Source organism: Macroventuria anomochaeta (assembly GCF_010093625.1).
Source record: "Macroventuria anomochaeta strain CBS 525.71 unplaced genomic scaffold BU25scaffold_4, whole genome shotgun sequence".
NCBI lineage: Eukaryota > Fungi > Ascomycota > Dothideomycetes > Pleosporales > Didymellaceae > Macroventuria > Macroventuria anomochaeta.
In genome coordinates this window covers 704,897-726,826 of record NW_022985365.1, presented here as the reverse complement: position 1 = coordinate 726,826, position 21,930 = coordinate 704,897, and the positions used below count along the sequence as shown (strand labels likewise).

General features: G+C 51.8%; 5 protein-coding genes across 5 annotated transcripts; 2 read left to right on the top strand and 3 right to left on the bottom strand.

The window, feature by feature from the left end:
* Positions 1-1,327: 1,327 nt before the first annotated feature.
* BU25DRAFT_191953 (glucose/galactose transporter) lies at positions 1,328-3,125 on the bottom strand. Its single transcript, XM_033701012.1, has 3 exons — positions 2,258-3,125; positions 1,738-2,206; positions 1,328-1,686 (listed from the first exon to the last, which is right to left on the bottom strand). The coding sequence occupies exons 1-3, from the start codon at positions 2,989-2,991 to the stop codon at positions 1,372-1,374; spliced, it is 1,518 nt and encodes a 505-aa protein (XP_033565797.1). The 5' UTR covers positions 2,992-3,125; the 3' UTR covers positions 1,328-1,371.
* Positions 3,126-8,788: 5,663 nt separating this feature from the next.
* BU25DRAFT_385042 (uncharacterized protein) lies at positions 8,789-14,458 on the bottom strand. The gene is made up of 2 exons (XM_033704353.1): positions 9,923-14,458; positions 8,789-9,873 (listed from the first exon to the last, which is right to left on the bottom strand). Exons 1-2 carry the CDS (start codon positions 14,015-14,017, stop codon positions 8,983-8,985), a joined length of 4,986 nt encoding a protein of 1,661 aa, XP_033565796.1. The 5' UTR covers positions 14,018-14,458; the 3' UTR covers positions 8,789-8,982.
* Positions 14,459-15,122: 664 nt separating this feature from the next.
* Positions 15,123-17,329, top strand: BU25DRAFT_191920 (FAD/NAD(P)-binding domain-containing protein). Its single transcript, XM_033701011.1, has 2 exons — positions 15,123-16,141; positions 16,188-17,329. The coding sequence occupies exons 1-2, from the start codon at positions 15,319-15,321 to the stop codon at positions 17,201-17,203; spliced, it is 1,839 nt and encodes a 612-aa protein (XP_033565795.1). The 5' UTR covers positions 15,123-15,318; the 3' UTR covers positions 17,204-17,329.
* Positions 17,330-17,947: 618 nt separating this feature from the next.
* BU25DRAFT_445706 (uncharacterized protein) lies at positions 17,948-18,796 on the bottom strand (the record flags this gene model as incomplete). Its single annotated transcript, XM_033709451.1, has 1 exon — positions 17,948-18,796. One exon carries the CDS (start codon positions 18,794-18,796, stop codon positions 17,948-17,950), a length of 849 nt encoding a protein of 282 aa, XP_033565794.1.
* A 653-nt stretch (positions 18,797-19,449) lies between these two features.
* On the top strand, positions 19,450-21,685 carry BU25DRAFT_191887 (uncharacterized protein). The gene is made up of 4 exons (XM_033701010.1): positions 19,450-19,844; positions 19,890-20,501; positions 20,554-21,211; positions 21,262-21,685. The coding sequence occupies exons 1-4, from the start codon at positions 19,588-19,590 to the stop codon at positions 21,475-21,477; spliced, it is 1,743 nt and encodes a 580-aa protein (XP_033565793.1). The 5' UTR covers positions 19,450-19,587; the 3' UTR covers positions 21,478-21,685.
* The last annotated feature ends 245 nt before the right edge of the window (positions 21,686-21,930 follow it).

Sequence of the window (21,930 nt, the reverse complement as noted above, 5' to 3'; positions counted from 1 at the left end):
CTTTTCAGAATCTCCAGGGCCTTGATATCGTCCTTCCGCCACGCTTCGGCGTGACTTGTGTAACATTGTTGAGAGGGTGCGGTGCCAGAGATCTGCGCCATCCCAATTGCTTATGTCAATGCAGTTCTTAATGACGTAGTGAGGAGGAATGGAGGTGTCCCTATGGATGATCAGCTTTCTAATCAACAATCACTTGCCACACTTTGAAGGTTTCCATTTCAGCAAGCTTTTAGTGCCTCTAAGATGAGATGTCGGAACCGAGCTCGCTTACTCAGGGTTATGCTTCGCCACTTCAATGAATTTCCTGGGTTCTCGCCGGACAGGTTACTGGCTTCCTCGTACGCACGCTTGTGACGGTTGATTGGAGCTATATGCGACATCTTGTTTGTGTTCGGGTGGTGTGCTGAAGAAATAGGTTGTGAGAGCAAAAAAGCGTAGTAGATACGAAGGTGAAGGTGAGTAAAGAAGAAAAAAGTTCTCACGCGTGCGCGAAGGCATTCGTTTGCTCTTTTGCTCAATTCAGCCGTCCCACAGAGAACATGTTCACTTCCACTTTCCTTGATATGCTATCGACTTGTCTGTATCTTAGCAATCGTCGTCACAGCAAAGTCTGGCACATCTAAGTAATGCAGCATCAAGGCCGCTAACTACCACCAGAAAATGTACATTGCCTGTCTCAAATACAGGTGAATAGAAAGGTTTTCATGCAGGTGTATACCAAGAAGTAAATGTAATAGACTTCAAATGCTTGATAACACCACACTTCTCAACACTAGAAGGATATTGTGTCTAGGCCCTGGAGCTAACAGTGGCTTTTTGCAGCCGGCTTCTTCGGAACCGGCTTTTCTATGTCGACTTTAGAAGCCCCGAACACATAAACCACATGTCGATTTGAAAATCTAGAAAGATCTCGCTTATCCTCTAGCACTGGAACTGCCCGCTGGAAAGGCCCCTGGAGTGACGATCAGCCAGCCAGGATTTCTTCCTTATTTCAAAACCACGCATGGTTCGCAATATGCTGGACCACGCAAAACGCACCAAAATCTTCAACGATATATGACCGAGTAAGAGACAGTATTGTCCTTCGGTCTGAACGTGGAAACATAAAGATAGATCTGACAAAGCTAAGTTCTGACCGAATCACACAGAGGCAGAAGCATCCGAGAGTTGTTGGTAAAGACATTCTCATTCGTAATCATTTCAATCATGGGGGTATGAGTAGCGTATGTGCAACCCCGGTCTATATACAAGACTCCCTCCGGCTACGAGGAATCTTTAGCTGATGCATATACAATCCTCCAAAAATCATTCCAGGTATCATCCCATCCGTGCCACCAAACTCTTTAAATATAAAACTGTAGCAGTAGACACTTATGCCTTGTGTTCGAAGTGAGCAGCCTCGATGTCCTTATTGGCAACAATTGAGTCGAAGTCGACGGTGCCCTCCTCGGAAGTACCGACCTTGGATTCGGTGTAGGCATCAAGCTCCCTGCGCTTGTACAGGTTGAGGTAGATGGGGTAGGCCCAGGCAATGAGGAAGAAGGCCAAGGGAACGACCATGGCGCGCTGTGTGCCGATGCGGTCTGCGACGTTGCCAAGGATGACGGGGACGACAGCACCACCGGAGACGGAGGCGACGAGGAAGGAAGCACCACGCTTGGTGTGGCGACCAAGGCCACGGAGAGTCTATCTGAGGTTAGCTTTAGGTCTAGAGAGGGTTGGAATCGGAATACTTGCCAGTGCGAAGATGATCGGGAAGATACAGGACTCGAAGAAGAGTACAACCATGAGAAGAGCAAGACCACCCCAGTTAGGAGCAGTAGCGCTGCCAGTGTTGGTACCGATGGACGCAGCGAGGAAGATCATGATGGCGGTCTGGTAAACGAGCAAGACCAAGCGGGGCTTGATACCAATGTACATGAAGCCAGCAGCGCTGAAACGACCGACGGCGAAGAGAGCCTGGGCAATGGCGTAGTAGTTGGCACCCTGGTGGTGAGCATCGGTGGTGCTCAGGTTGGGGTGGGCCTGGGTGAAATAGTTGATGAAGAAGGAGGCGATACCGACTTGAGCACCAACGTAGCAGAACTGAGCAGCAACACCGAAGAAGAGAGTATATTGCTTGCGGAGAGGCTTGTCGACGTATCCAGTAGCGGAGGTCATCATCTCAGCCTGGTCGGCCATATCGGAGTCAGTAATCTCAGGGATGCTAGGAAGTGTAAGTCGTTGTTTTCTAAGCGAATATGCTGATATTACTTACGGAGCGAAGTAGAAGACGACAGCCAAGATACCGACAAAAATGGCGATACCAAGGTAGACCCACTGGACGGAGGAGAGAGACTTGCCATCCTCACCAACGTTCTTGAAGATGACGAAGGAAGCAAGAACGGGAGCGACGACGGAGCCGACAGCTTGGAAAGACTGAGAAAGCTCGAGACGGAATTCAGCCCATTTGGGAGGACCGCAGACAGCAATGTACGGGTTGGCGGAGGTCTCAAGGGTAGACAGACCAGAGCCGACGATGAACATGGAACCGCAGAAACCACCGAAGCTTCGCTTCACAGCTGAAGGCCAGAACATGAGGGCCCCGACGCAGTAGATACCAAGACCGAGCATGAAGGTGTAGCGGTAGCCGAACTTGCGAAGGAACCAACCAGAGTAGGTGAGAGGACCAATAAAGTAGGCACCGAAGTAGGCAGCCTGGAGACCAGACGACTCTCCCTGAGAGATGTCCAACGCAACCTGGAAGCGGGAGTTGAGGACATCGAGAAGACCGTAGGCGAAACCCCAGAGGAAGAAGAGGAGTGTGACCAGGGCAACGGGGATGATGGATTGACGGGTGGTCAACTGAGAAGCACCAGTGACGATGCGGTTGTCAACGCTCTTGCGGCGGATATCCTCGTTGACAACCTCGACAGTCGAGGGACGGCGAGCCTGTTGCTCGTGGACCTGGTCCATTGTAGGCTCCAGTGAGCCACCGAGTCCGAGAACCATTGTGGTGGATGGTTGTAAGGTATAAAGATGGAATGAAGTAAGAGGATCCCAGGAGTTCTGTGGAGCAGATGCTCAGATGATGATGAGGCTGGAGAACCTTGGAGCTGATGATATACAACGAGGGCATGCTCGACTCAATATATCCTTCCCCAGCTTGCACGCGATAGCCATCGCGACATGGCTGGTGCCATCCAGACCCAATGCCAACCAGCCAACGATCTTGAACTGGCGCTGGTTGAACGCCGCCGCGATGCAGGTCTGGAGGCAACTAAAGCCTGGCACTACTGCGCCGACCCGCACACCACACCCCAGTATCCGCAAATTTTCTTGGGGGCAATGTTCTGGTTGGACGAGCCCCGGAGTAGTCCGCCTTAGCACCCAAGTTTGCCTCCGAAAGTGCAGCCGACTTCGCGGTTGATGGACGATAGTGACCAATCAAACCATGGGAATGCAGAGCTAAGGCTATGCATGCATCAGTCCCCAGGTCGCCCCACTCCTGTTGTTGAGCCTCAAGGTGAACGAGTCCAGTGAGATATGGGGCTCCACAACAATCCCCACGACACAACCCCATGGAGTTGGCCAGCAAAGTGGACCTAGAAAATGGAGCAGGGTTTGCGCGAAAGCGCGGGGACTCCGTGTTTCGTGGGCAGATCGTGGGTCAAAATCCTAACCGTCTACCCCTCTCGCCCAGGTCTGCATGATCTCAGTAGACATATACATGTTGATCTGATGTTCACGATAGCGAACCCTCAAGACGTATATAAGCACTCCAAGACAAGGCTTGGTGATGGGCATTGGTCGACAAGCGAATGTGTACTGCCCCAAGGAGTCTAGAGGGCTCTCGTTGCGCTAATTCTCCGCCCGAAAATCGAGTCTAGCGTAGAGTAGCCTATGTACTCTTGGCTTGCGACCAGCGAAGAGGATGTGGCGCTTTGATCAGACGACGACATGGGTTGCGAAGACCTGCAGTTGCTGATGGGCGTTGCTGGCCGCCTCAAGCGTGAGCCTGATTCGATCATTTCTTGAATTCGGCTTGGGATAACCTGAGGGATTAACACCAGTTACACCAGTGGCTTTCCCAACCATGATGAGTTGAGATCTCACAGCAAGGGACGTGGCTCAAAGCACTCGGCACTCGTGCAAGCTCACTGCCGTGAGGAGAGGATGTGCGCTTTGACTACATTCAAGTGTAGGTAACCTTTGCTACCCGTAGAGCACCCGCATATCAACGGCACTCCTCCACGACTTGCGCGCACACTGGTTCCATCTCTTTTCCAGCCTCATCAGCAACGCGATGCTTGCCACAATCGTAATTTGCACTATCCCAACGCGCGCCAGCACCAGGACCTCAGCTAAGCTGGCCGGGGGTACTTTTTGGCCACCCCACCAGTGCGTCTACACTGTTTTTGAAGCTCTATATTCCAGCACCACCTACTCAAAATGGACTCTCGTGAAGTTGCAATAGACAACCCTATCCGCGTTCTTAATGCTGGTGTTTTTACAAGCCAGCGGAAGGCGGCTAAGGCATGTGGCGTCGCATGATCATTGCTCCAAGCGTGTCTTGCCGGTCATGAGTCTCACGCAATAGCTCATCAACACCAGCAGCAATTGACTCCGGAGCAAGATGGATTCTTGACGAGGACTCACGCGCTCTACCAGCTACACACACTTGCGTACGAGAAATGGCTACCAAAATCCTGCACATGAACAATGGCTTCACGCCACTTGGCAACAAGTAGATCTCTCAGTTTTATCACGACAACCACGTGTTCCTCCCACCTCACGCCTCCCACCTGCTACAACCTCTTGATCTAGCTTCTTTCTCAGTACTCAAATCATGCTATCGTAACGAGACCCGAGCTCTCTCAGCCCTCGATGGCGCAGCAGCAATCAAGAAAGAGCGCTCCGTTACATCATATAACAGAGCAAGAGAAGAAGGGCTATCAGAGCGAGTTATCTGAGCTGGTTGAAATGCTGCTGGACTCTGCCCGTACAATCCTGAGCTGAGTTAAAAAAAAAGATCGCTGATAAGGGAAGTTCCTGGTGACACAATTGGAACCAAGGTGCAGCATGGATGCCTATTGTACGTGTCGTGGTTGATTCATTCTATCTACATTGAAGTTGAGGATACTTCAGGGGCTCGGCCCGGGGGGTCAGACCTCTTGCCTTACTGATCGGCTAGAGGCCTGCTCTCTTCCATCCCAAGTTCGACAAAACCACACAGGCTTAGGTGTACTCAAGACTATCTACAGTACTCTACAAAGCTCACAAGCGTTGTACAAAACTCAGCAGATATTCAACAATCAGAATCTCTTTCACGGAGTACCCGGCTAGTGCTTGGCAAATCGGGTAAGGCTATCACAAGAGTAAATACTTGAGCAGCTCAGCTTGAAGCTGAAAACAAGTTACTACAGTATCAACTCGGTCAACTCCAGAATACTCAGTCAAGAAAGCGAGTCAGAGTTGATCAAAATGAGCGCTTCAGCAACATTGAAGCTATCAAAGCTGCCATTGATCAGGCTGCTGCTCAAGCCTCCGAAAATGCTAGCAAATCTTATATAAAAGAAGCAACAAAAGTTGCTGCTGCTGCTACTGCACTTCAATCTACGTGTACTCAGTGGCAAGTGTAAACTCTATTGTTGGCAAAACTCGGCTTCAAAATCGATGTTAATGGCTGGTGTGGGTGGCCGAAAAGTACCCCGGTCAGCTTGACTTCTCCTCTGCGAGGATTCCAGGGGACGCGCTCTCGTTCGGGAGCTCATGCTTTGAGCTCGAAGCACCTCAACGAAAGCTTTTAGCGGGGTTCTAGCGGTATTCCTTGCATGACAACTTGCATTGCTCATGACGTGTCGGTGCTACTCTGTACGTGTTGCGCTGCTTCGATTGGTTGTGGTGGGTGTAACCGATGAGGCCAACGGAGGGTTTGTCGGTGCGCTAGAAATCAGGCCGTGCATGCATGCAAGCGTGAACTTGGCAAGTGGAATAGCTCACGTGTTAAAACATTTAGAGCGGGATCTAGAGCCTCTGAAAGGCTTACCGCACAGCTGGTCGATGGTGACGATGGTGGTTCGTTGAGACAACGGGATCCAAAGATGAGAATTTGAGGGACCGTTGCGGTCTTGGCCACGGACTTCACCCAACACTGGGGAAGAGCGTGTCTCAACACAAACGAATCGTATACATTCCATACAGTCCGACTGAAAAGGCGCTTCAGCTTTGTCTCCGCAGACATTATTGAATCCTGCCCCCTTACACGGTTCTCGACTTGATCCTTCACCAAGGCCGTCCAGATGCTTATTACTTGCTCAACAAGCCGCTCCTCGAGTGGCGCTGATTTCATTATTGACCAACACAGATCAGCAACATAAATCGCCGGGTCTATTAGTGGCATGTAGTGCATCTGAAATACTCATCAAACTCCCATGGATTGCGGTTTCACAACATCGAGGAGAAGTTTTTACAACCGGAATTCCCTGAGATCTTCACCGATCAAGCAAGACGTGTCTTGTCCCTTATCGGTCAATAGTGTTCACCTTGCGTCTCGGTCATCGATCGTATGCAGGACTAAACAGTCGATCTTGCCAGTCGACCGACCGGTCGAAAGTGAACACATCGAAAAAGGAGTTCAGTCCACCACGAGTCGATCATCGCAGTGTCTCAAAATAACGAAATAAGCAGCTGTTCGATCTCTCCAGGAGTCTAGGGACTCTAGGCGACAACACGGCTCCATGATATTGCTATCGCTTTGAAAGGCCACTGTTGTCTACACCTGCTGACGAATCTTCTTGTGTTGTCAATGTGGTAGCAAACACGACCGTTGCGTAGCCAGAGGCTAAAGTACATTGTCAGTTCGTGCTGAATTCATGTTTTTCAGTGTGAATCACACGTGTAGATGTTAACCTACAGCCGGCCGTCAGTGCTGAAATACTCTGCTTTAGTCGAAAATTTCCAACAGTATGTGATATCCAGAAAACAACCTGCATAATTGGAGAATAAAACTGCCACTAGTTACAGTAAACACAAACTGCACCAAACTACTGTCTTTCCAAGATTCATCATTTTTGCGACAGATCCTTGCACGACTCCATTGAAGCAGCAGCTTTTCACAATCGGAAAACGAAGCATCTGTGAAGTGACCACTTCAATCGTCTCTGACCGCCACCTTTCGCCCCTGCCATCGCTAAGATGATTTTAATCACGGCAGACCATCACTATGATCTGTTCCTGCCTATAAGATGCTCGTGCAGCTTGCTTCCAAATCACTGCCTCCGTGCAGTACTGACTGGAGACCGCGCTCCTGTATCAGCCGTACCCCACATCACAGGCGCACACCCTGGCGCATATCGAGGTGCATACCGAGGCTGTGCCCTGCCCTACCAAAAAATTGGGCGACCAGAGAGCATTCTAGATGACGGTAGAGGCGCGGCACCACTAAGGGACCCCAGATTGGGGAAGGAGTCAAAGCGAGGGCTTTTCTGCAGCTTTCTGCAAGCGGCGCGGCGGGTCAACTGGCAGTGACTTGCTCCTGGTAGTACGCATCTTAGTACGACCGTGTGGACATCTGCTTCTATCATTGCCAGCCAGTGAGATGCCCCGTCTGTAGTGATCATCGTTTCGTGATCACGCCTTGTGATTCACAAGACGCGAATGCGACAAATTCGTTACATAACCTAGTATTCATACATCGGGGTGAAGTCTCGGAGCAAATGCTGGTCGAAATGAACAAAAATCAACCCTAAAAGTATTAGACAGACATCCAGCCGAACTTTGCTGGATGGATAAGCCCACATGTAGAAGGCATGAGAACTTCCAAACATAATTCAACCCTGTTTCAATCACAGGTATATGAGGTGCTCACCACAAGTCCCAGTGGTCAATAAGTGCCATTATAATCGTACATCGATTTGTCAGGTGTAAAGGCATTGGAGCATACGCGCTAAGACTGCTCCTACAAGAGAGCATCCTACGCTGTTGCGCGCTTACATGCTATGCACCTTGAAAGTTCTACATTTTCGTTCCGTTGCAGCAGATTTGCTCTTGCTCTTTCTGTATTGCTCTTTTTACCAATTAACTACCTCCAGGCACTTGCCTCCACATCCATCTGCTGCTGAATTCCCTTTCCACGCTCTTACTGACAAACATTATCATGTAAATCACCCGCAATGTGAACAGCTGAAAGAAGTGGCCCTCTCAACAAATTGGGACTTGCGCTCTCAGTGCCACCCAGGACATGTATACCACCCCAGTGATTACAGACGCCATCTTCGCAAAGAGTTGATAGCTCAGGCTTGCCAGTGCTACCGAGACGGACTGTTCGAGGATGATGAAAGATCTGAGCATTAAGGAAATCTCAAGCTCTGCAGCTACCCCTTCTTACTTCTGCATACCAGCGCCGGCCATAGTCTCCACCAGCGCCTCCCCTTGCCTAGCTTTGAATCTGGAAGGCGCCTTCGTGACCGGTTGAATATTGAATTTGCGATCAGATTCTTTGTTTTCTGGAGCTTTCGACCAGCCCAGCGGATTGCAAGAGACGGTTCATTCGCAACACTCGCTCAACGCAACACAAGCGCAGGAAACTGAATTGTTGCAAAGACATGGCGTTGAAACAACTTCAATGAAGCCATACTGCACATGCCATCGCGCACCGTGATTGCGCAACACGGTAACATGAAGTCAACAACTAAGATCCACCACCAGAAGACACACTTAGTAATATAGACAGAAATAAGCATATGACGAAACATGTGCATTATCATTGACTATGTAGCGCCTTGATGCCAACATCGGACAGCCGTTCCTGTTCACCATTAATGCACGACCGAAGCGCCATATTGCCACAATAAATAAACATAAGCAATAAATGCGAGGTTGCAATAAATGTGAGGTTGCAATAAATCACGAGGTATCCAGCGAACTAAAACAAATCAAGAACCAGTATATGCAAATCCTCACCCTTCTGCCCTTCGACCGCTAACCCTTTGGCATAAGTCACTACTCCTTCTGCCCCTCATTAAGCACCAGCTCAACAACAACCTGACACCTCTCCACCTGCGGATGTTGCAAGCTCATCTTGATCGTCCTATGATGTCCACTCGTCCCTGAGAGGCCATCGTCAAGACACTTCACATCCCTGCCAGCAATGACCTGTCTTAGCCGACCATTCTGCGCGTTCCTGATCTCGACGAAATCAGGGTCAAACAACAGCACATACGGCCCGTACATTGCGGCGCTCTTTGCCTTGCCGACAAATTCCATGATAACGGAGCGGCTGATGTCGCCGTTCTTGTTGATATATACTGCGCATTCTTCGTAGCAGAGAAGAAACTCCTGGTCTGAGAGGCGGAACATGCCGAGCGGGTCTTGATTGGTGAGACGCGAGGCGATGGTAGCAACGTGTTGTTGCTTCAGATCCGGAACACTCCAGGGCTGCTTTTTATCCAAAGTCATGACCTCGAAACCCTTAGCGGTGGAGATGGCGAGCGAGGAGTGGAAGAGATTGATTGTGTAGCAGTCGGCGGGAATGTAGAACTCATCATACTCGCGGAAGAACTCTGTGCGGCCAGACTTCCAGATGCGAGACTTCTTCTCGGTAGACTTTTGGTATACGGGTTCCAGGACCTTGAAAGTGGAGGATAGACCTTCACGCTTTTTGTAGAAGACGAGTGTGCGGTCTTTCATCGTGCCTGTAGCGAAGAAGCCGATATCGCGAGCACCGGAGAGTTTTTGGGGTGCGCGACGGGTGGAATCGTTGGAAGGAGGAGCGCCGCTGACGGGGCAGACGGCGTCGAGGTGGTACGCGATAAGGGATTTGTCGGAGATGAGCAGCATTAGGCTGAACTGTTCGAGAACTGCGATTTGTGTTACTCGTGGAATTTGGATTGCCTGTGCTGGTTAGTATAGCGTCCGAGATGTGTAGAATGACATGACAAACCTTTGTCCAACCTCGTGGGTTGTCGTAATCGGATATGTACACGCCAATGTCGGTACCGACAGCAACGATATGTTTGCCATAAGGCTGATTGAAGGCTGTTGCGCAGTTGACACGAGCTCTGCAGATTGGTACAGGCCGGCCTGAGTTGGCGAAGAGCTTCTCTACCTCGTCGATTGAACGATCGAGTGGTGTGCCCTTGATGGTGATACCCTTCTGCGTAGGCATGACACTGTCGTATGCGAATGCAGCGTCGGCCATCACGCGCAAGCGGAAAGGTTCGGCATTCTGAGCGAACAATGCGGCTGCGTGCCGTGTTTTCGCAATGATGAGTTTGTCGCACCAATCAGCTCTGTTCTGCGCAGATTGGGCATACAGTGTGTAGGTCTCTTTCCCCAGATGCTTGACTTTGAAGGGGTATAGGATCTTCTCGTCCTTCGGGTTCTCCAAGTTCGTGTTTGTGACCATTGTCTTCCCCGATGTACCAGTGCTTGTGGAGCCCATAGAGTTTGAGGTCACAGTGTGTTGGAGAGACCCTGGTCCTGGACTGCTGGTTGTCCGCCCCGCTCCTGGTGTTATCCTGTTGTTTAGGTTGACAGGAGCAATGCCCTTTAAGTTCGAGCGTACCACAGGGTCATCATCCTCGCTTTCCAGAACCAGCAGATCCATTGGAATAGGAAGCCTGGAAACGTCGTATTTCTCTGATTTTGTCATGCCGTCCTGTTCACGATATGCAACCGTCTTTGCCAGTACGAGATAATGGTCAAAGAGCAGGGCGTGTGTTTCGAGCCAGTTGAATCGATTGCCTCCCATCCTCTGCAGATCTCCCCGGAAGATGAGCTCTCGTCCTAGGTGGTCCAGATTGAGCTCGACACGCTGCATTCCAGGTCGCAGGATAAGTTTGGATTGCAAGTCGGTGAGACTGACCTTGCGTTCCATCTCAGCCACACGAGCATCGCATTCGAGCGTGACGGCTTTGATTTCCTCTTTGGCAATTATGAGGTTGCGCTTCTCATCGTTGTCCACGATTGAATTCTTAATTACCGTGTCAAGGAGAAGACCATAGCGCTGCAGTCTGTCGATAGGGGCTTTGAGGAAGTTTTGCCACGGCAGCCTTTCAGAGAGCCGATTTGCTTGAGCCTCATCTAGGAAAGCGCGGAACAGCATGTTCCTGTCGGCCTCCTGGCGCACCAGGAAGCTTGCGTAAGGAAAAGCGGCGGCATACTCGATGTACGCCTGCTTCGCCTTCCTAATCCACTCTCGGAAAATATCACTAAATCCAACAATCCAAGGGCCTTGCTCCTGCTGTCTGTATTTGATTTGTGGGAGGAGATGATCCTCATTTGCCTTTTTCACAGCGTCCGCTTTGCTGAAAACATCGTTGATGAACCTATTGAGCTTCTTCGGCGGAATAACCGGAGGTTGTGCAGACACAAGCCTATCCCGGTATAGTCCCCGTAGTACGTCTAGTCGATCCATGTACTGGTCTTCTCCTTGGACAATCTCATGTAGGTTGTTCTGGCGCTCGACCTCCTTTTTGTTCGCGCTTGCGATATCCTCTTTCTTCATCTTGTGGAAGGTTGCCCAGTCTTCCTTCCGAGCAGCAGCAGCAGGCGAATGCAGATCGATCTTCTTCAGAGTCCTTTGACAATGGTGTGAATAGCAGCGGCCGGGGCTCGCATGTGTATGAAGCATTGGCGCATAGCAGCCGGCACCTGTAAGCTGGAAGATGACGCCAGTCATGCTGATCGATGAGAATTTGAGCCACTCCTCATCATGTACCAACGTTCCTGCCTTGTACATATCTTGCACAACTCGACTACTCAGCGTTTCCGCGTCGGCGATGTTCATTGTGGGAACCTTGTGGGTGAAGAGAGCAATGAGACCCTCCTGAATTGGTCCTTCCTTCAAGTCGTTCTCTCCTTCAGTCATGAACTTTAACCATGAGATGATCGAGCTAAGTGCCCAGGGCTCAGTGCACTTCTTGAAGTCGTTGGTTGACAGTTTGGCAGGATTGAAGCGTCTCCCTGTCGGTAATGTAGGCAGATCGATTGCGACAGCATCAGCGCTAGCAGGAGTCAAGGTATTGCCATCGCTGTCTATAGCTGCACCATAGAGGGTGTTGCGATTGGCAGTTTGTCGCAGCCTATGGCCCTGTTCGGCATCTGTCTTTGATCGTGGAAGTGGAACCTCACGAGGTGGATTGCTGTGTTGAAGTAAAGACGTAGAGCGGGGAACTTGTATCCCAGTGGGAGAGACCATTCCCATATTGTTAGGGTCGACCGGGTATGAGCCACGGGCCGATGGTGCATTGCGCCAGTATTCGTAGGAACCGGATCCTTGTGAGCTCGTGCTTGCATGGTTCATCCGTTGACGGGTACTGTTCGAGCTTGTGGGCGGAGGAGGCAGAGGCCTGTTGGTCATTCCAGGATGGTAGAACATATCAGGAGGCTCGCCAGGCATCGCAGACGAGGGCAGCAACGTCGCACCGGACATGCCAGACATTCCAGATGCAGAGTCCATCAGAGTGACCTCATCTCCTTCATCATAGCTCCGCCGACGTGCGCTAGGCTCTTCTAACCCTCCTGTGCCAAAGGTATCGACGCGTGCGTTGGTCGAGAAAGATGGGAAAGGATGGATCGGATCGTAGTCGTCGCTGGCGGGCTCAGATCTCCGCTGTGAGCCAGACGACGAGACTGGGTGGCTGGTTCCGGTCGCTAGTTGACTTGGATGCCCTCCATATGTGAATGAAGGCGCGAAATTCCCACCGTACAGACCCAGATCAACTGGCGCATAATCGCTGTCACTGGCACTCTGCTCCGCAGGCCGGCTCGGCTCGTGGGGAAGAGGAGGAGATGGCATCGTCGCGTAGCTGCTAAAGAGTCCAGCTCCTCCACTCCGCCTACGTGCTTCATCAGCTTCTTCCTGCTCTTCTGCCATCCTGAGCGCAGCCAAACCAGCGGCCGCCTCTACGTCGCTTTCATCACTAGTGTATACATCGCGAACTGGATAGGGCGCAAGACGGTCACCGTTCGTACGCTCGCCGTTTCTACCCGAAGATCGCCTGCCCATCTCGTCGTAGTACTCGCCACCGTTCGGTTGCTGTACCTGTATCCTTGGGCTGTTTCCCGTAGTCATGTTCATAACGTCGTCGAACAGTTGATCTTGATTGTACGAAGGGCCGTTGTGTGGCGAGAAGTATTCATCACTATCAGACTCGGTGGGAGGGTCGGGGAGGGGGCGCGACGAGACGGTATTCGTTCGCTGAGGAGAGGCATGTGGAGGTACTTCTGGGGTTGGTGGCAGAGGATTCGAGTGGAGGCTCGAGGTCGAGTTGTATCTGCCAACACGGTCTTGCGCATTGTACCCAGTGTCGTATGTCGGTGGTGACGGAAGTGGGGCGTGGGAGGATTGGTAGTACGATTGCGAGTGAGCACTGGACGTCGTTCGCGCTGGGTAACTGCCCCAATCGTCTGTGGGCGACTGCGCACTACCTGGAGGCACAGGTAGTGGCGGTGGGGCTGGCGGTGAGTAAGCTGACCTCCCCTGGAGCGAGGTCGTCCGGCCGAACTGCGAATTTTGGTAAGCAGTGGGAGACGGGTATGTGGCGGTGGGTGAGGTAGGAGAGAAGCCATACGGGTGGCTGACTGTGCTGTTCCTGGTCAGTCCGCTATCAGCATAGGCAGCTGGGACGTAGGGCTGATGTGATGAGGCTGGTGCAGCGAGTGTCCTGTTGACACCGCCGTAGTGCTGTGGGTTCGGCAATGCAACAGCAGGCGCGTTGTAATTCTGAGGGTTGTACTGCTGCTGCGGCGACTGATAGCCATAGTTGCTTCCATAGCTGCCAACGGTGGGTGATATTGGGCCTTGGCTCATGGCAGGGGAGGCGGCGTTGTTGCCGATGAACAGCTCGTCATTTCGGCTTGCAAAGCTGTTGCGCCGCACTGGGTTGGCATATCCATACTCTCCAGCACCGCCATTCGCCTGCTCGCCATTGTCGTGCTCATACGGGTCCTGGTAGGGCTGTTGTGCGCCTTGGGCAGAGGGCGGTATGCTGGGGTTGTAGTAGTTCTGGCCGTTGCCCTGATAGTACGACATGGCTGCTCGTGCTTGGCGAAAGGGCCGCGAAGGCGCGCTGTGTAGGGAAACGGGTCGAGGTGGTCATTCACGAGGCTACGTGAGGATGTTGCATGTGCAGATGCAGCATGGCCGGGGCCGCTGAGCTAGCTGAGCGCGATGCGTCTGATAGTCCAGCGGGTGCAAGTCCTCCAGCAGCTGTGTAGTGGGGGCAATGCGACCAGCGCTGTTCGACGCGAATACTATGGTGCGCCTGCCTGAGGTGTCTCGGCCGTAAACAATGGGGTCGTGCTGCCTGTGCGCGGTTTTGTAGGTTCCAAGCGAGTCTCTTGGGCGTCTGTAGCGCGGGGACGGGCCGTCGAGCTGTGTGGGCGGCTGTCGAGGGCGCTATGGCTGGACGGTCACCTGACAGTACCGGACGACGCTCTAAAAATGCTCAGGACTGCGTAAAGTCTATGCGTGTAGGCGTAGGTGTCAATGACGAGCAGTTCGAGGTTAGCAAGTTCTAAACAAGTGAGCTGCCAAGCTAAGCTCCCGTAGCAGCCCTACCGCCAGCATGTGGCGTTGCCTCGAACGCCAAATTGCCAAATTGCACACTCGGCGGACTGCGGAAATTTCTGTGCTGACATGACATAACAGCTCAGCCTTTGGGTCTGCCTGCGACGTGTTGTCGGCTGTGCACTTTCTGATTTAGGTCACTGCCATCAGCTCGAATATCTCAACTCATGCATCACCCCGCCATGCTCGAGGCCACCGCAAGACCCTGAGCGCGCACGGTCTCGCCCTTCAACTGTCTGCACCTGTCTTCTCCACCTGTCTTCCCCACCAAGCATGAACTCATCATATGTTACAGGAGAGCTTCATCATGACCAAGTTCTTCGTGCCAATAGCGTTTTTTTGCTGCAGTCGGCGTTTGATCCTTGCGACTAAGAGACCGTGTCGCAGAAAAGCAGGCAATGTGCACAGCCCTACTCCAGCGTCATCGACCTGCTCGTCGTTGATTGTTTCGCAACATCAAGTATGACCTGGGACGTGTAGAAACAAACTGAGAAGGCCTATTAAGGCACTGCAAAAGTCGAGTTGCTGTATATGAGTTACCCCGCTCCTCGACCTAGGGCAGTGAGTTCTACCTCCACATCTCCAGCTCTAAACCCGAGGTCGACAGCTAGCTCTATCAGACATGTATCACGAGTAACGGATGACACCTTGTTTCATTCATTCTCTTTCGACCAGTCTTAATATTCTGTATCTCTTCTACAGCAATAGCACCAAGGCCACCACATTTTCAGCAAACCACTGAAGAACTTTAGCTGGCTCCAGACATGGTCATCCATTTGGAACCGAAGTCGCTGTACGCCACGCGTGGCAATGATGCAGACGAGAATGTTAGAGTCCGAGATCAGCTTGCGCCTGAGACAGATCAGTATGGCTACAGAATCAGGGAGCAGCCCATGGGTACGAAGAGGAAGATCAAAGTCATTCTGATGGGCGCGGGTGCTTCATCGCTCAACTTCTTCAAGAAGGCTGAAGAAGATATGGAAGAACTGGAAATGGTCTGCTATGAAAAGAATCGCGACATCGGCGGAACTTGGCTGGAAAACCGATACCCTGGCTGTGCCTGCGATATACCCTCAGTCAACTACCAGTTCTCGTGGAAGATCAAACTGTGGTCGCACTACTACTCATATGCACCTGAGATCTGGGAGTACCTCAAGTCTATCGAACGCGAGAATGATTTCATCCAAAAGTACATCAAACTACGGCATCAGATCGAACACGTCGAATGGGACGATGAAGCTGGGTTGTGGCGACTCAAAGTGCGCAGTCTTGTCACGGACGAGGTCTTCGATGACAGTGCAGAGTTCTTCGTCAACGCAGGTGGGGTCTTGAACAACTGGAAATGGCCTGACATACCCGGCTTGAAGACATTCAAGGGCAAGCTGATGCACTCTGCACATTATGAGGAGGATTACGATCTCGCCAACAAACGAGTGGCGGTCATAGGAGCCGGTAGCTCGGGCGTGCAAATTGTTGCAGCAATACAACGGAAAGTCCACCACCTGTATCACTGGGTGCGTTCGCCGATCTGGATAACAGCAGGCTTTGCGCAGACATGGGCTGGCAAGAATGGCGCGAATTTCCGTTGTAGGTATCTCGAGATAGTCATCACACAGCAGCTGACATGCATCAGATAGCGAAGGACAGCTCAAATTCCTTCAAGACAACCCAAAGAAATACATTGAATACCGCAAACAGATCGAAAACGAGCTTAATCAGCGCTTCAAGTTCATCATGAAAGGCAGCGAAGCAGCCCGTGTCGCACGTGAATATGCAGACACAGAGATGCGGAAGAAACTCAACAACAACCCCCGCCTCATCGAAAAGATGATCCCAAAGAACTTCAACCCCGGCTGTCGTCGACCCACCCCGGCACCTGGCTACCTCGAAGCCCTCGTCTCACACAACACGACCACCTTCACCGACCCCATTGGCTGCATCACAGAAACCGGCTTCATCGACCACGAAGGCAACGCCCACGACATCGACGTCATCCTCTGCGCAACCGGCTTCGACACCTCCTGGCTCCCCCGCTTCTCCTTCATTGCCAACGGTACCGACCTGCGCACTTTCTGGGGCGGCGAGTCTGGCGTGACATCGTACCTGAGCGTCGGCATCCCGACCTTCCCCAACACCTTCTCCTTCTGTGGCCCCTATGGACCTCTGGGCCACGGCTCCTTCATGCCGCTCATCGAGCAGTGGACGCGCTACATATTCGCATGCATCACCAAGTGCCAGGTCGAAGACATCAAGTCCCTAACGCCCAGAATGGACGCAGCCCGGCAGTTCCGCCAGCACGCCGATCTGTTCTTGCAGCGCACGGCGTGGACGAGTCCGTGTCGAAGTTGGTTCAAGCAGGGTAAGACGGATGGACAGGCGGCGATTTGGCCGGGGAGTAGGCTGCATTTTCTGAAAATCATAGAGACGCCTAGGTATGAAGATTATGAGATCGTGTATCGGAATGAGAACATGTTTGCGTTTCTGGGTAATGGGTTCGAGACGAGAGAATTCGATGGTAGGGACATTACGAACTACCTGGGGTGTCTTGATGATGACGGCAGAGACGTGCAGCCTGACTATGACAAGAGTCTGTTGGACGTGTTGGGTGGGTTTACGTTGGATGAGAGTTATGTGGTGAGAGGAGGGTAGTTGCAGAAGATGGCGTGGAGGTCTTCGCGTGCTCGATACCGCAGTTGCAAAGATATAGGTTGAAGTGACACATTGTTTCAATTGCACACTAAAGATTTCGCACGTCTCCTCTCAAACATGCGCAAAGTTGTTTGCAGTGTCTTACTCTAGGTCCGCAAGGCGGTATATAAATAAAACGTCTTCAAAGTCCCTTACTGCTACCAGATTCGCATTTCGATCCCTGCTGTTTTCTCCTTCGCCATGTTCCACCCCACGTCTACTTCATGTCACATCACCTGCAAAGCTGTAGAGAAGAACGTTCACTTCAATCCACATGCCTTTATCAGCGGCGGCCCAGATGCTGTGCCTACGCCAGGAGTACTGAACCTGCAACAGAAATTGGAACCAAGGAAGTCGAAATGCTTACCTTTTCTACTGCAAACCATGTATCGAAAGAAACGAAGTTTATTGGCGAGGGTTCAGACAGAAAGCGCACCGTTGGTGAGTAGATCCTGCTCTGTGCTTGAATTTTTTAGATGACCCTGCGGATGAGTAAATCTGCTTGTGTACAGTGTGCCCCCTCTTGCCGCTGGCTACTGTTGTTGCTGGCATCTGTTTGTTGAGAGCTACATCTTGACTTGGGTTAAGACTTTGGTGAGAGGAGGTGAATAATCAGCGTTTTTGGTGATTTGGAGATTTTCAACGGAAGTGCGTTAGCTTGATCTTATGTTCTCACGATACACAAGTCCATCCTCGTTGGGCGATTTAGGGACGACTGTCTAAAGAAGCTTTAGATTGGTAGTACGCAGCTTGTGAAGCAAGACACACACTATTGTTCGCTTCCATATTTGGGTGGTCATCTGAACCTCTCGGAGTTGCCATGCCATTTCGGGACAATGTGAAGCCCGGTCGACCTGGAGGCCGCCTCGATTCATGCAGCCTCATGTACCCATGATCCAGGCCACTGTGCATGATCTCCCGAGTAAGGTCATGATCATGCCAGGCCTTGTCTTGAATCCCTCTCCGCCAGCCAAGCAGATAACAAAGACAATCATTCGTGAGGCAGAACACACGGCTAGCCTCCATTCGATGCTGGCGCCAGCCGCGCCACCACACGGGCGGAAGCAGTTGGTGGCCGTCTCCCATGCGGAAGCTTTCGATAGTCGTTCCGTAATTGTTCTCTCGACTAATCCCACTGAGGCAGAATGTAAGAAAGTCAAGAAATGTTGCTGCGATGCCAACCTCACCGCCTCCAACATAAAGAGTAAATACCGCATTGGCGATTTCATGACCACCTACTCTGCTGTCTAAATTACGGATGTCATTTCTACACGTATGGAACCCCGTATCGGAATCCCTCCGATGTTGATATCTCTGTGGAGACACTGGGAACGGAGCACGCAATGCCGCCCATGCTCTCGGATTTTGAGCTTTGTTGCTGTCGTGAGCGTGGCGACGGTTGCAATGTCGTGATTCGGTAGCGGAAGGTGCTCTAGCCAAGTGAAGGAAAGGGCGTCTGATGGCACCTGCCAGCCCGCGCACAGCACGCGCTAGGCACAAGCAACCCTTGAAGCGGGGAAGCACCGCGGTTCTCTCGTCGCACACGCTTCGCATCTCTTCGCATCAAGTGCGTTCAGCCCAAATTCAGCTTGCAGCTCAGGGCGCATCGAGCACAGCCCGCCCGTGAAGAAATTCCGTGCCTAAGGCACACTTGAATCTGCGAATCCCGCCGTGATGAACTACTTGAGTCTGTTATCAGCCGCGCGGCGTCGATTATTCGCATGATTCGCTTTTCGTCGGTCTCCACAAACGTCGAACAAGGCCTTATCACACCGGGCGAGGTAAGAAATCGCCCTTGGCTTTCGCTCCACCATGCCTTTGCCAAGCGGCTTTAGACAAGGGCGTTCGAATGGCTTGTCCGCAATAGGTAGGTGATATGGCTCTCCACGACGGCGGAGAGCACACGCGCAGATTCAGTAAACGTCTGGCCTGGCGATTGGCGCCGTACATAAGGGCTCTGGACCGTCAGCGCGCTCGATGTGTGGTGAACTGTGAACCGGGCTCCGCACACCAACCTTTCACTGAGCAGAAAGTCCCTCTTGGCCGTCTTGGATTACCTCGCAGCTAAGTGGCGCGTCGTATAAGCCTTCCTGATAGCTTGTGTTATCAGCAACGCTTTTGTGCCCGCTCCTCTCAGCCTCGCCCATATAACTACCGGTCAGCCGTGCGAATACAGGCTTGCAAGGCTTTTTCGCTGCCTTGTCTGCCTGCGTACATACAAGGACTACTTCAACCGAAGTTTCTTTGCCTGCGTGTTGCGCCTTCCTCACCGCAGCCGTAAACGGTTCTCTACCCCACTACAAAAGGTCACGTTCGATATACCTGAGGACTGAACATCACCCACGATGGCGATCTTCAACAGGAGCTCCGGCTCCTCGGACGCGAGTCCTCACAACAAGGACCCCGAGATGTACGGAAAGACCGAGTACACGACTGGTACCACCTCTGAGCCCATTGTGGACTCGGACGGTATTGTACGACATACTGACCATGGCCATCTTCACCGTGGTCTCAAGTCCCGTCACATTACTATGATTGCCATTGGTGGTGCTATTGGAACTGGCCTGATCATCGGTACTGGAAAGGCCCTGGCTCAGTCTGGGTAAGTTCGTTCCAGCCAGGATGTGTTCAATGCTAACATGCGCAGACCCGCCTCAATTCTTATCGCTTATACATCCGTTGGTTTCCTTGTCTACATCGTCATGACTGCTCTCGGTGAGATGGCTGCATGGATCCCTCACTCCTCTGGTTTCGCCGGTTACGCGACCCGCTTCTGTGACCCTGCTCTGGGTTTTGCTCTTGGTTGGACCTACTGGTGCAAGTACATCATCACGACGCCCAATCAACTGACTGCAAGCGCGCTGATCATTCAAGAATGGGTGGACGCGAAACGTATAAATCCTGGAATTTGGATCCTGATCTTCCTCGTCTTGATCTGCTCTATCAACTACTTCGGTATCAAGTTCTTTGGTGAACTCGAGTTCTGGCTCAGTTCAATCAAGGTCACGGTCATCGTCGGTGTCATCCTTCTCTCGTTCATTCTCGCTGTCGGTGGTGGACCTGGCCCTGCAACTGGCTTCAAGTACTACAAGAATCCTGGTGCATTCAAACCGTACATTGCCACGGGCGATGCCGGCAAGTTCTACGGTTTCTGGGGCTCTTTGGTCAACGCTGTGTTCGCCTACCTCGGTACTGAGCTTATTGGTGTCACCGTTGGCGAGGCGCAAAACCCACGCAAGACAATCCCAAGAGCCATTAAGTGAGTGGGATCCATTGTCTTCATTGATACAAATACTAATGGCGTCAAACAGGCTCACCTTCTACCGAATCCTGTTCTTCTATTGCTTGTCTGTGTTCTTCCTGGGCATGCTTGTCCCATACAACGCAAAAGAACTTGCATTCGCGAACAAGGCGACTACTGGTGCTTCCGCTTCACCCTTTGTTGTGGCCATCAGGATTGCCGGCATCAAGGCTTTGCCTGATATTCTCAACGCCTGCATCCTGATCTTTACCTTCAGTGCCTCAAATTCGGATCTGTACATCGCTTCGCGTACCATCTATGGTTTAGCTGAGGAGGGTCACGCCCCCAAGATCTTCAAGTGGACCAACAAGCGTGGTGTCCCTGTTCCTGCTCTGGCCATCTCGGCGCTCTTCTGTTGCACCGCCTTCATGAACGCTGCTGATGATTCCAAGGTCGTTTTCGGCTACTTCGTCAACTTGACCACCATCTTTGGTCTGCTGTCCTGGATCTCGCTGCTCGTTTCGCACATCTGGTTCGTCCGTGCACGCCGTGCCCAAGGTATCACCAACGACCAGCTGGCCTACACCGCTCCTTTTGGTCTCTGGGGATCTATCGTTGCACTGTTCTTCTGTGTCCTCATTGCTCTGACTAAGAATTTCAATGTCTTCACTCGCAGCCCCTCAACCTACGGCGACTTTGATTACAAGAATTTCGTCACTGGCTACCTCGTAAGTTTTGACGATCACCAATTCATGTGGCCTACTAACATAACCGGCAGGGTATTCCTGTTTACCTCATTTGCATATTCGGCTACAAGTTCATCATGAAGTCCAAGGGCGTCAAGCCGCACGAAGCCGACTTTTACTCCGGCAAGGACGAGATTGACCGTGAGGAGGAGGCTTTCATTGCCTACCAGGCTCAGAAGAAGCTCGAGAATGGAGGCAAGAAGGGCGGAAACTGGTTCTACAGGACCTTCGTCGCATGGCTGTTCTAAGTTGTCGCCACTACATTCAATGTTCACGCGATATGAGATACATTCGCTACAACGGGACAAATTCAGGTGTCGACATAGAGTGCACGGCATGACGATTATGGATTGATGATAACACATATGATCATCAACACACCACATCTCCTCCCTCCATGCATAATGTTTCTTTGACCTTTAAACCCTGCTAAAGCACGCTCCAACCCATCAGCTGGCGTAATCGCAACCCATGGGAAACCTTTCAATCAATTACCTAACAAGCGCAATACCTCCGCAAGGACCCGAGTTGTCTGTGCAAACCTTTCCTTTGCGCGCGACACGCCCTGCGATTTCGTAACACTATCATGTCCCCACGGGGTTGGACCGTAATCATGGAACAGCGTCTTGATTGTGGAGAACGAGGGCTTGGGATTTCGTGATAACTAGCGAACTATGAGCCACGCTGGCAAAGGTGATTTC

Coding starts and splice junctions, on each gene's coding strand:
- BU25DRAFT_191953 (XM_033701012.1), bottom strand. CDS start 2,991: ATGGTTCTCGGACTCGGTGGCTCACTGGAGCCTACAATGGACCAGGTC. Junction 2,207..2,257: donor GTCGTCTTCTACTTCGCTCC/GTAAGTAATATC, acceptor TACACTTCCTAG/CATCCCTGAGATTACTGACT. Junction 1,687..1,737: donor TCCCGATCATCTTCGCACTG/GCAAGTATTCCG, acceptor AACCTCAGATAG/ACTCTCCGTGGCCTTGGTCG.
- BU25DRAFT_385042 (XM_033704353.1), bottom strand. CDS start 14,017: ATGTCGTACTATCAGGGCAACGGCCAGAACTACTACAACCCCAGCATA. Junction 9,874..9,922: donor ACCCACGAGGTTGGACAAAG/GTTTGTCATGTC, acceptor TAACCAGCACAG/GCAATCCAAATTCCACGAGT.
- BU25DRAFT_191920 (XM_033701011.1), top strand. CDS start 15,319: ATGGTCATCCATTTGGAACCGAAGTCGCTGTACGCCACGCGTGGCAAT. Junction 16,142..16,187: donor GAATGGCGCGAATTTCCGTT/GTAGGTATCTCG, acceptor GACATGCATCAG/ATAGCGAAGGACAGCTCAAA.
- BU25DRAFT_191887 (XM_033701010.1), top strand. CDS start 19,588: ATGGCGATCTTCAACAGGAGCTCCGGCTCCTCGGACGCGAGTCCTCAC. Junction 19,845..19,889: donor AAGGCCCTGGCTCAGTCTGG/GTAAGTTCGTTC, acceptor TAACATGCGCAG/ACCCGCCTCAATTCTTATCG. Junction 20,502..20,553: donor ACAATCCCAAGAGCCATTAA/GTGAGTGGGATC, acceptor GGCGTCAAACAG/GCTCACCTTCTACCGAATCC.